Source organism: Alnus glutinosa, chromosome 8, assembly GCF_958979055.1.
Source record: "Alnus glutinosa chromosome 8, dhAlnGlut1.1, whole genome shotgun sequence".
Taxonomy (NCBI): domain Eukaryota; kingdom Viridiplantae; phylum Streptophyta; class Magnoliopsida; order Fagales; family Betulaceae; genus Alnus; species Alnus glutinosa.
Window position 1 is genome coordinate 3,800,823 of NC_084893.1, and position 12,828 is coordinate 3,813,650.

General features: G+C 37.2%; 2 protein-coding genes and 1 pseudogene across 2 annotated transcripts; 1 reads left to right on the forward strand and 2 right to left on the reverse strand.

Moving 5' to 3' along the window:
• The first annotated feature begins 1,037 nt into the window (after positions 1-1,037).
• Positions 1,038-1,965, forward strand: LOC133876013 ((+)-cis,trans-nepetalactol synthase NEPS1-like). Its single transcript, XM_062314308.1, has one exon. The coding sequence runs from the start codon at positions 1,083-1,085 to the stop codon at positions 1,878-1,880; it is 798 nt and encodes a 265-aa protein (XP_062170292.1). The 5' UTR covers positions 1,038-1,082; the 3' UTR covers positions 1,881-1,965.
• Positions 1,966-2,393: 428 nt separating this feature from the next.
• Positions 2,394-3,647, reverse strand: LOC133876012 ((+)-cis,trans-nepetalactol synthase NEPS1-like; annotated as a pseudogene).
• A 666-nt stretch (positions 3,648-4,313) lies between these two features.
• Positions 4,314-11,102, reverse strand: LOC133874628 (LRR receptor-like serine/threonine-protein kinase FEI 2). Its single transcript, XM_062312501.1, has 13 exons — positions 10,864-11,102; positions 10,438-10,573; positions 10,273-10,344; positions 10,071-10,142; positions 9,876-9,947; positions 9,639-9,710; positions 9,455-9,526; positions 7,738-7,844; positions 7,412-7,582; positions 6,989-7,321; positions 6,202-6,456; positions 4,902-5,035; positions 4,314-4,814 (listed from the first exon to the last, which is right to left on the reverse strand). Exons 1-13 carry the CDS (start codon positions 10,949-10,951, stop codon positions 4,590-4,592), a joined length of 1,809 nt encoding a protein of 602 aa, XP_062168485.1. The 5' UTR covers positions 10,952-11,102; the 3' UTR covers positions 4,314-4,589.
• Between the last annotated feature and the right edge of the window lie 1,726 nt (positions 11,103-12,828).

The window sequence follows — 12,828 nt, forward strand, 5'->3', positions numbered from 1 at the left end:
CGGTTTTAATTATGAAATTTTGGCTATTTTTAAGTGTCAAAACGTTTGAAAAGGTCACTTATTATAAAGGTAACATGTTACAATTATGAATTGAGTATATTTTCAACAAATTCTTCTTTTTTATGTTGTAAAAAAGTTTTGAGCAAAAAAATTATATTTTGATCTAATGAAAAAGAAACATTTTTGCAAAAGTAAAAATGAAGCTTTTTGGAAAAAAAAAAAAAAAATTCTTTCTGGCTCGATAAGATGCTACATTTTTAATAAATAGCATTTTTCAAGCGTTTCAATGTCTAAAATGGCCTAAATTGCGTAATTTGAGAACATAAAAATTGTAGGGAATCCTAATTCATACATTCTCTCCTTTCTTTCTCCCATCTTCCTACTTTTTAGAGTAACCATGGAATATGCATGTCCATGTGTGACATAGTATGGATTGCACAAATCTAATGGTGACATTTTAGTCTTATGGGGGACACAGTGACATTTTTTGATAGTTTGACGAGGGGCATTGACACAATTGATAGTTTGGGGGGTATATTGATAATTGAATGGTAGTTTGAGAGGATATGTATAATTTTTCCTTATTTCCTAAAATAATTTTATTTATTATATAAATCCAGACAAGAACCTAAACAATTTGAATTTAGATCAGAAGTGAGACAAAAGATCATTGAATGCTGCGAAGTCCAACCGCATCGTCCTCACTCCTCTGTTTCTTTGGAAAATTTCCAAGGATGGCGGCATTTGTTCAACATTTGGGCGATTCTGGGTCCGCCCTACAAATTTGACTACAATGCACAATTGGATGGCGGGCCGTGTAGTTGGTGGAGTAATTTACCCAAAAATAAAAAATAAATAAATAAATGTTATTGGTTGAGTGTCACTGTCCTATCTATCTCAAACATGAACTGCCCAAATAAAATACTCTGCCGCCTGCAAATTTTTCTACACAGAGAGAGGGAAGCTTCGCGCTACCCAACAAATACTGTTGAGGAGAAAGAGTGATATGGGGTTGAATTTTATATATATATATATATTGGTGGGCTTTTAGGATCATTTCAACTTCAATTGTTCGTGAAAAAATGGCTGAATCCGCATTGAGCAAGAAGAAACTGGATGGCAAGGTGGTCATAGTCACCGGGGGCGCAAGCGGCATTGGAGAGGCAGCCGCCCGACTTTTTGCCAATCATGGTGCACGTATGGTGGTGATCGCTGATATACAAGATGAAGCAGGCCAAAGAGTAGCTGAATTCATTGGATTGGAGCATGCTATCTACATCCACTGTGATGTTACGGATGAAGAGCAAGTCAAATCCATGGTGGAATGGACTGTCCAAAATTACAAACAGCTCGACATCATGTTGAGTAATGCTGGGGTTTTGAGTAGGTCTGACCAGACCATTCTTGACCTCGATTTTTCAGAACTCGACCGCCTATTTGCAGTCAACGTTCGCGGCATGGCGGCTTGTGTAAAGCATGCAGCGCGCGCGATGGTTGATGGGCACGTTAGGGGGAGCATTGTGTGCACGGCCAGCGTGGCCTCTTGTAGTGGTTTTGAGCAGTTCATTGACTATTTTATGTCCAAGCACGCAGTTCTTGGGCTGGTTCGATCAGCAAGCAAGCAGCTTGGAGCGCATGGCATCCGGGTGAACTGCGTGTCACCTTATATAATAGCAACGCCAATGACATGCCATGTGCTTGGGATGGATCCTGAGCAAGCGGAGGAAGTAGAAAAGATTTTTGAGCCCAACATTCTTCTGAAAGGGGTTGCATTGAAGGCGAATCACGTAGCCGATGCACTGCTGTTTCTTGCATCTAATGATTCCGCGTGTGTCACAGGGCATAATCTAGTGGTGGATGGTGGCTTCCTACTTAAATAATCAACTTCCATGCAACTCTAGTTGAAGCAAGCCTTGTTGGGTTTTGGTCCTTTTGGAGATTGGCAATAAAGCTAGCTTTTGATAACATCTTTTGAGCAGATGGATTCTTCAGTTGCAGTTATTATGTTAATATGAATAGAACAATAATGTATTTTACAAAGATCACAAACCAATCACTTAATTAGGACTAAAAATCAAGATGGTAAATTTGTTCTTTCTTGGCACTCCCCTACAAATTGAAATATATATTTATAATTACAACCAACTTGCCAAGTAAATTGTGGGCTCGGTTGAAGGGGGACGAAAAAATTGACTGTTGTCCTAAAAAAAGAGATAAAGTATGATGCTCCGTAAAGTTAGTCATGCATTACGAAAATAAATTGCAAGCATAGAGTTGGTAGATTATAAAAGAGCTCATAGATGCTAAGTACATCAGGAATTTAAGTAAACAAAATTGTGACATTTTAAAAAGTTAGCATCACATTGAAAAGAGAGAATGCTAGATGTACTGAATTTTTTACCGAGAGAACCTTAGGTAGTGACGTGGCTGTTAAAGAAATTATAAAAAAAAATACTCAAACGTTGGGCGGCGGGGTAATGAGGCGTGTTGGGTTGGGAAGGATTTGTCAGAAATTCTGACTTATGCGAGAGAAATGAGGGAGCTCGTTGCCTGGGTGGGTTTCTCAGAAAGAAAATTTTTCTCAGCTTGGGGTGGGTTCTTCTCACTTTTAGTCGTTTGCTTCTCATCCTTTGGAGTCAAAATTTCATTTCTTCCAATATGAACCCGTCTTAACTTTAACCATAGAACAACTTACTCTTCTATATTATAAGGCAATTGAAGAATCCATCTTCTCAAAAGATGTTACAAAATCAGATATCCAACTTCCAAAACCCAAACAAGTTGCTATACAATTTGGAAGGTGTTTCTTAAATAAGGAAGAGAAGAGAGTTTATGTAGCTAGGTAGCCACCATCCACCACCAGGTTATGACCGGTGACAAACTCAGAATCATTAGATGCAAGAAACAGTAGTGCATCGACTACGTGATGTGGTTTCAATAAAACCCCTTTTAAAGGAATGAGCGGCTCAAAATTTTCTTCCAATTGCTCAGGATCCATCCCAAACGCATGGCATATCATTGGCGTGGCCATTATAGACGGTGATACGCAGTTCACCCTGATCCCATGCACTCCAAGCTGTTTGCTTGCTGATCGAGCCAGCCCAAGAACAGCGTGCTTTGACATAACATAATCAGTGCTCTTGTCATAACCACAACAAGAGACCACACTGGCCGTGCAAACAATGCTCCCCCTAACGCGCCCTTCAACCATCGCCCGCGCCGCATGCTTCACACAAGCATGCCATGCCTCGAACGTTGATTGCAAACAGGCGGTCGAAGTCTGGAAAATCAAGGTCAAGAATGGTCTGCTCGGACCTATTTAAAACCCCAGCATTACTCATCATGATGTCAAGCTGCCTGTAGTTTTGGATGGTCCATTCCACCATGGCTTTGACTTGCTCTTCATCAGTAACATCACAGTGGATGTAGATAGCATGGTCCAATCCAATGGATTCAGCTACTCTTAGGCCTACCTCATCTTGGATATCAACGATCACCACCATACGCGCACCGTGATTCGCAAAAAGTCGTGCGGCTGCCTCTCCAATGCCGCTTGCACCCTCAGTGACTATGACCACTTTTCCTTCCAGTTTCTTCTTGCTCAATGCAGATTCAGCCATTTTTTTACCACACAAGTTGAAGCTCATCCTGAAAGATGACCACTATATAGTAGTTTCAATAATTCAATGTAGAAAATTCAACAGCATATCCATCCTTCACTTTGAAATTAAGAATTTCCAGGATAGCAGTAAATTTGGCATCTTCCATAAGTCCAACAGCTAGCATGTGCCTCTTTCACTTTAAATGGTTCATGTCGGCCACGGTGAAGACATCTGAGAGACGAATTCACGTGCCTTAGATTTCGATTTTTTTTTTTGTTCTGTCTCTTGTTGGTATATTTGCTCGACTTTCCAACAGTACATCCCTTTCACTCAATACTTGACTAGCCATCCAAAAGCACATATGAATGAATACCAACAGCAATGTTACGGCATAGTATTACAAGGTTGGGGGAGCCCATTTTCTTGTTTCTATCCCGTCAAGTTGAAACACGCCTATCTAGTATCTCCATTTCATAATCTTCAAGTAGTCTTCTGAATTAACTTTCTCCACTTAATGATACATAATATGTTTTTATTATTTTTATTTTTTGCACGTTTTGATGAGTTAATTTAAAAAGAAGTTATATATGGAGACAGTCAATTGAGATAATAAAGAACCTATTTTTTAATAAGGCCACCATCAATAAGGTAACTAGGTTAGATTAGGGGAAAAGGTATTGGAGGTCAAGAGTCTGATATGAAAGTGGTGGATTATGGTGAATATCTTTCATATCAGCCACCATAGTGGATTATGAAACGTCCGCTTTTCACATGCGTGATCGTCGATAAAAACATAGGGACGTTAATCGTTATGCGAAAAAGAGAAATAAAAACATACAAATTCAACAGGCAGGAGAAACTCACATGTCATTTCCAAGAAAACAATATACAGACCCCACAGATAGGGGTAAATCGCTCCCAAAACATCACATTCTAGCAGAACTTGTTGCTTTTGCATTGGCAGTACACTGACTGCTGTAGGTATCATTAACAATAATCTGAATGTGACTCGTAGAACTCACTGGGACAAGGTGACATGATCTCTTGCTCTAGCAGCTGCAATACTTGGCTCATTGACGGCCGATCATCTGGGTTTGCATCCGTGCATCGGGCTGCTATTTCTAGAATTGCTTCTAGAGTTTCCATATCTGTGTCTGCGCACCTTTTATCTACTACTTCTTCCAATTGGTTTTGCTTCAATAGCATATTCATCTGTAATGAACATTATAAGTTTTGAATGACATTCACTGCATTATCTGGAGACATAAGATGAGAGAAGAAACATTGTGGAGAGCTTACCCAACCAACAACGTTTAAGCCTCTCTTCACAAAAGATGGATCTGTAGGTCTCTTCCCAGTTACAAGCTCTAGCAACAGAACTCCAAAACTATATACATCTGATTTTTCAGTGGCTCTCCCGCTTTGCAGATACTCTGTATTATGGTAAAATAATAACAATGGAGTTGAGTGAGTCAAACCCATTGGGATTAGTAACATAACATAGGTCATATTCTGGCAAACAAATAAATGGACACAATTGGTGAAGTGGAATGGGGCTAAGACTTTCAATGAAAGTTTTCCTAAATATATAATACATGGGGTTTTGTCACTTGCATCATCATGCCTCTAGCGTCTGTGAAACAATAGTCAAAAAGGAGAACATGGGACAGAGAATCAGGCAATGATGGCAAAAACATACATCAAATGAGCAAATAAATTTATGCCAAAGCCTCATATAGGGTGTATGGGGGAGTCACAAATTCTATTTTTATAATCTTATTGCACATGCTCAGGGGTATGACACAAAAGAACTGGATATGTTCCTTCACATGTATATGACAAGTATAGTAGGAAAGTAAATAAATTTAAACAATTTGAACACTCTAAAAGCCTCTGAAGCATTTGAAACTAGCACCATTCAGCTATAACATGAAAAATAATTGGGAGGTTATTTCGCATAGACCTGCCACCACGACATTTTGAAATAATCTTTTGCTAATAATCATTTCTACAATCCTAGAACTATAAAACTCTCAATTTGACATTCCATGGTTCAATGAGTGTCAAGGGCCATCTGTTGGAGTGAAAAGAAGGTAGCTTTGAGACTACGAAAGATGAGTGGTCCTAGCCTAAAGCTGCAATGTGCCAGAAAAGCTGTCAGTGTCAGATTTTCTGATACACTGCAGCATTGCTGTTGGTTTAGACCACTTATCTTTTTTAGGTAGTCTGAAGACCGCTAGATAGTCTAGATTTCCTGTCCATTTTCTGACACACTAGCAAGCACCATTATCCCCAAGCAACTCATATTCCGAAACCAAGCATCGATTCTGTCTGTCATTAAGCAAAAACTTCTTTGCTGTAATCCAATACTGTTTCCTTTAATCTTGTCATAATGGATGCCGCAAAAAAGTTTCACTTCAACATTCCCCAAGTAAATTGTTCTCCTAATTATTAACCACCTTGGCCTTATTCAACCTGATGTTCTAATATCAAAATAGTAAGATCCAAGATGCTAAATAAGAATTGATCACAAAATGGAATATTTGACTAAAAACTGTTTCAAGCTTAGATATTGTAGAGGCTGTATCAAAATACACACCTGGTGCTAGGTAGCCGAAAGTGCCAGCAACCACGGTTGTGACATGGGCATCCTCATCAACCAAAAGCTTAGCAAGGCCAAAGTCCGATACACGAGGCTCCAAATTCTCATCAAGGAGAATGTTGCTGGATTTTATGTCACGATGCACAATCTTTGGACAGCAGTCATGGTGCAAATATGCAATACCCCTAGCGGAACCAAGGGCTACTCTCAATCGAGCACCCCAGTTCAATGATCGTTCTTCAGGGCCATGTTCTAAGAAGAAAAAGACCAAAAAGAGAAGGATAGAAATCAGAAAACCATTGCATTTCAAATTTTACAATTGCTACGTTTTCTACATAGGAATGTACTTGGATTCATATCATGCAAAACTATTACTAGATGGAATACCCAAAAAGAAAATCAAAACAAAACAATAATGCAGACTTCAGTGACCAAAGAATGCTTATATCTAAGCAGAGTAACTGAGAGATGGCACCTTACAGCAATTGATTTTGAGCAGCATAACTTTTTTGCTTGCTATGTAATTTTTTCCAAAACTTTATTCTTTCTTTATTTGAAACTAATAATATATATTATTGGCAACTGTTCAAACAGATGTATTACTACTATTATGTCAGAAATAAAGAAAAAAAAACCAAATACTGAACTGAACTTGACCACCATTATGAGAGCTGATTTCTTTCATTGTTCACATTGTTTTTTATTATTATTTCATGGCCATACAAATCCTCCAAATATTAGCATTTAAACAAGAACCACAAGATTCCAAAATTTTGAAGCATACCATGCAAGAAATCATCTAAGCTGCCCATAGCCATATAATCATAGATAAGAAGCTTTGAAGCTGGGAGCCTGCAGTAACCTCGTAGATTTACTAAATTTATGTGTTTGATGCTACCCAAGATTTCTAACTCTCTCTCAAATACTTGATCTGATCCTTCACGACTCCGATCAATCCGTTTAACAGCGAATGTTCCACAATCATTCATAACCATTCTATACACAGTGCCAAACCCTCCCGACCCTACAACATCCTCCTGATCAAGAGATTCCAGCTTTTCTATGATCTCACATGAAGGGTATGGCAGGTCACCATGGAAAGTAATAAGTTTTGTGCCTGTTCAGAAGTCAAAGGTTTATTGGCAATGATTAAAAAAAGGAACAAAAAATGATGAAATGCTAAGATTTGAGAAAGCATCCAGCTCACTTGCTTCTTTGTCAACTTGTTTTTTTACTTCTGTGTATTTCTTAACAGTTCTTTCCTTCTTTGATAGCAACCAAACCCAGAGCAAAGCAATGAGCACAAGCGCAAGACCCATTGTGGACATTGCACCAATCAGCACTCCTTTGATGTAATGAGAAGATCGCTTAGTAGGGACTGCATAAACCCCAGAATATATAAACCACAATTACCTTATGAACATATGTAATTGTAATATGGTCAAAGTGATTTTGCAGAGCTAGAGACCAACCAGATCTACTTGGACAATTTGTCAACCAACTAGAATCCAGGAAACAATGCTTTAAACTTACCTGCTGCTTCATCGCTTTCAGCATGTGGTAGCACTACGGGGAATCCCATTGAAGTCCTACATGGCTTGTGCACTTGCCGGCCACAAAGGTCAAGATTGCCAGTAAAGCTATGCATAAGCAGAGCAGTTTTTAAGAAAATGCAATGGGATGGAGCATGAAACAGAATTCATCATTGACTAAGGAATCAGGCTATAGAAGGTTTTTACAATTGTCATTACTTTATAAAAGTCTATAACTAAAAAGTTTCTGGATGCTGACAATTATTGCAAAATTGTGAATACAGCTTCTTGTGAATTTCGAAGCTCTGGTCAACATAGGACTATGTTGTAGGCCCTCCCGCTAAACTCCTTTCCCATTGGAAAGAAACTAGAAAAGAGGAATTTGAGAAGATTATAGAAGTAATAAAGGAAGAGAAATACTACAGGAAGACTAAAGGCTCATTATGGTGTGCAATTTTTTTTGTATTATATTCTACTATTCTTTATTATATTCAAAATTGCGAATACTGAAAAAATTTTGTTTTCTAAATTTTGTTTGGATGGTTTAGAGAACCTGAGACAAAATTAGAAAAAATTGGATAAAACTTGAATAGAATTTTAATTAAAAAAAAACCCAAACATGTTTTTGAAAAATAATAAAATATAATTTTAAAACAAGTGTTACCCAAACATGCCCTAAATTATGCACTTTTTCAAAACCACTCCCAAGCTCTTCAAACTAGCCGCTATACCAGCTAGATGTTTTAATTTTCTCTTGGCTCTCTTTCCGGATGCCAGTGAAAGTAAAAGCCTAGGTCATTAATTCAAGAGTAATGTTACACACACTCCCATTTCTCCACACCTTTAGATGGCTTTTAAAATCATCATTGAATTAAAATCCAATAAAGATTTATATCAAAGCCAATGGTGGTTTTAAAAGCCACCTAAGGGTGTGGAGAAGTGGGACTGTGTGTAGCATTACTCTTAATTAATTATACCCAGCTGAGTGACAGGATCCTATATTCAAGTAAGTGCGAGCTTGTTCCCATACTGCCACTAAATCAGATGGACCCCCACTTCTGGGGTGGCAGTGGTTTGAGTTGAGTGTTACACGGGAAATAGAGGATAAACAAATTTTATGGGAAATAGGGGGAACACACAGGCGAATCGAAAATAGAGTCGCCGAATCGGATTGAAATCAGTATGAAGAATTGTCATGCGAGGACTATCCTTCCTCGTACTCTTGTGCTACGAAGACATTGGCAATCCTAACATCAAACATAGAAAACAGGAGTTTCATGACGACATAGATGTTAACGGAAATGGTATTTTTCTGTAATAAAACCTTGAGTTTGGGAACCATCAAGTAGATGCATCCTCATGCTACACCCAAATTCGATAGGTCTACTTGCGTGCCTAGATTACCACTAACATCATTTCCATTATATACCAGTGCACAACATTCTTCTTGTCTCAAATTTTTAAGCTGCGTATAGAGTGATGCCATATAAAGCAACCAAAGATGCCAATGCCCTACTCTGACTGATGTAGCTTAGTGCTTTCCTCATCTCAAATCTTTGACCAAAGCATATTCCAAATTTCCTTGCCACATAAACCAGAATGGGCAGTCATAGTTGTTGCTTACACTTTAGAAACTATGATTTATTTATAATAGCTTGCATTATATTGAAATGAGCATAAACATACAAATTTAGAGAAATGATGTAAAGAGTACTCACGACTCATTCCCAAATGTGCTTAGAGCTCCAAAATCTGGAATCTCACCAGAGAAAAAATTGGTGGACAAGTTCCTGAGACAGATTACAAACGATACAATCTTTCAAGATATTGCCAATTTTGCTTACAATGTAAAAGAATAAGAAACTAGTTAGGCCACATGGCTAGAACTCTGATTGAACTTACAGAGAGTGCAATCGTGTTAGACGTCCAATAGAGGAAGGTATAGCACCCTTCAACGAATTGCTTGATAAATCCCTATATTTAGTTTTCTGGTGTTATAAAACGATCCAGACTAAAATTATATTAATTTGTAAATAGCTCTAGTGACATTGATAACCGAGTGGCTAACAAGAATAGCTCACACTAATAAGTAGCAGAAACTAATAACATCCAAGTACAATATAGTATCAAATATCTTACAAAATAGTGAGATCAGAAAGGTTTCCAATATCCGATGGTATGCCTCCTTGGAGATAATTTTCCCTCAAGTAACTGAAGGGCGGAGAGGGAGTTGAGTCAATACAAAGAATCATTCAAAAAAAAAAAATTGAATAACAGCAATTTTTTTCTAAAAAAATAAAAATTAAAAGGAATTAGGGAACCATTTCCACTTACAGGGCTCTGAGCTCAGTGCAATTGGTAATTTCATTAGGAATAATTCCATGTAAGCCGTTCTGGTGAAGTGCCCTGATTCACCACCAAAAAAGATTCAAAATTTACTAAAAAGAAAAACAAATTATGGTGGAAACTGTTAAAACTCATTTTCTTTAGATGGAGGAAATCAGTGAAAGGAAAAGTTGATGCGCATTGGACTTACAGTCTCTGTAATCTACTCAGTTTACCAATACTGGGAGACATAATCCCTCCTAACTGCATGTAAGGTAGGTTTCTGAAAAACCAAAAAAGTGTAGAGGAAGGTTACACTTGGAAGTAAATAGCATAGAAGCAAATGTCAAAAATTGAAGAATAGGGCTTTACATACATAGAGCGTACTCTTTGGTCATTGAGATGGCAAGTGATGCCAGTCCATTTACAGGGAGACTCATCAGAAGCTTGCCAATTACTGAGGAGGTTTCTACTGTCATTCAAACAGCTTCTGATTTCCAATAATGTCAGACCTATCATAACACGCAGAAAGATTGTTACTTTAAGCTTCATTTGTTGCCCAGAGAAAAAAAGTATGAAAAAAAATAAATAAATAAAGCTTTAACCCAAAACATCTCTAGGACTCCCCTCACAAAATACACCCTTTTCTACTTAGTTCAGCTGACTATTTCGCTCTCATAAAACAGAAAACTTCAAACAACTGCTCCTCCAACTATTTCTTAGGAACTAAACAATTAATTTAAAAAAAAAAAAAAAGAAGAAGAAGAAGAAGAAGAAGAAGAAGAAGAGGGCGGGGCTTTACCATCTTGAGTGAGAGCAAGAGTAGAAGGGCTCAAAAGGGTAGCTGCAAAAATCAGAGAGAAGATCCAAACAAAGGCACCCATTTCCATTCCTGCTCCCAAATGTGCTATCTGGACAGAGCTCTCTAGTGCTCTCAGTCACTATGAAGCCAGAGAGAAAGTGTGGAGCGAAACGAAACTGTTAATGATAACAGTGGTGGGTTGAGTAAAATGGAGGGGAGAGTTGTGATGATGGTGGAGAATTTCCATTATAATTTATTAAACTAATAATTATTTCAACCACGAAAGAGTGGACAGAGAGAGAGAGGAGGGGAAAAGGGGGGAGTTCACTTTTTTTTATATTTTTGAGCAGAGTGAAAGACAGACTTTTGAAAGTTGGTGTTGAAAGTCGTGCAGAAAGAAGTAGCCGTTGTCCAATGGAAGATTCAAAAATATAAAAGTACCTTCAACTCCACTCTCTCGTGTAGGTATTTAACTAAACTCTCCCTCTTGGGAAGAACACGTGTTGCAAACTCTTACTCTCAACCAATTAGAAACAAGTGTAATTCTCATGCGTGGAAAGCGTGCGTATTGTTTAATCACACAGGTGGCCATTCAATCTCCATTCGAATAGGCCGAGGCTGCACTGTACGTGTCTGCTGTACGTGTCCGAGAGATTCTCAACATATTTTACTAAAATGATTTTTATTTTGATAGATTTGGCTTCTATTCTTTTTTTAATTATATTTTATTATATTAAAAATTGTGAAATTATTTTTGGATGATTTTGAGAATTTGAAAAAAATTGTTTGAAAATGCGAATTGAATAATATATATAAAAATAATTTTTTTTATTATTATAGAACTAAAAAATTGAATTTTTTTAATAAAAAAACAAAAATAAAATTGGGATGGCTTTTAAACCACCACTAAGGATGACCGACCACCATAGAAACCACTTGGGAGGGTAGCCTTGCCACTCACAACCGCTATTTTGGGGTGGTTGAGCCACCCTCGAAAATCGGTTGGGGTGGTTCAGTCACCCCCTATTAATTTTAGGGGTGATCGATCCACCCCCAGACACTTAGGGGTGGTCCGACCGCCCCCCGAACACCTAGTGGTGGTCCGGCCACCACGCCAAACACCCAATGGTGGCTCGACCACCTTGTATTTTTATTTATTATTATTTTTTAGTTGGGTTAAAAAATGGTCAGATAAAACTTGAGTATAATTTTAACCGTAAAAGTCTACCCAAACAACTTTTTCAAACATAATAAAATATAATACAATATCATATAACACACGAACTTGTTGTATGAGATATATAAGTAGACGAACTTTATTATGATAGTTTGATAATTACTATCATAATTATATATTGCATATAAGATTTAAAGATATACGGACAGGTTTGTCAAGTTTACCTTGGCACAAGTTGATAATGCTTTTTATGATTGATTTTTAGTATTAACAAACAACTAAGCACATAAAACATTCAAAAAAAAAAAGAGTAGAAAGTATTATTATATTTATGTCATATCATAACGAAGAAGAAAAAATTTAAAAATAACAACTTAATTATAAAGTTTACGTAAATTATTTTATAACTTACTAGTAACACTAATGAGCTATAATATGTGAATTTCTTGTATAATTTTTTTATTTTTGAAAAGTAAAATAGAGATACAAAAATATTATGGGGGAAAGAATTTAGCCAATTAGACTGAGTGCAGAGAATTTGGACAGATAATTGTGAAATTGCACTTATGTGACCTACCTAACTTAATAAAAATTAAGTTATTCAATTACTTTTTTCGGTCAGGTGAATCTCATAGGTGTCATCTTACAATCATCTGTCTAAATTCTTTTAAATTCGGACAAAAAAATCTTAACGGATTCTGATCTGCATTTCATTTGGTCATTGAAACAATAATTGGGGTTTCATAATGTTGATTTAGAATTGGACCAAAGTATTTTGTTACCTACTA

Bases quoted from the DNA above. Each gene is read 5' to 3' on its own strand.
- LOC133876013 (XM_062314308.1), top strand. From the start codon at position 1,083: ATGGCTGAATCCGCATTGAGCAAGAAGAAACTGGATGGCAAGGTGGTC.
- LOC133874628 (XM_062312501.1), bottom strand. From the start codon at position 10,951: ATGGAAATGGGTGCCTTTGTTTGGATCTTCTCTCTGATTTTTGCAGCT. The intron at 7,845-9,454 runs GTGAGTACTCTT...GCTTATGCATAG, and splicing joins AGCACATTTGGGAATGAGTC to CTTTACTGGCAATCTTGACC. The intron at 7,322-7,411 runs GTGAGCTGGATG...ACTTCTGAACAG, and splicing joins ACAAGTTGACAAAGAAGCAA to GCACAAAACTTATTACTTTC.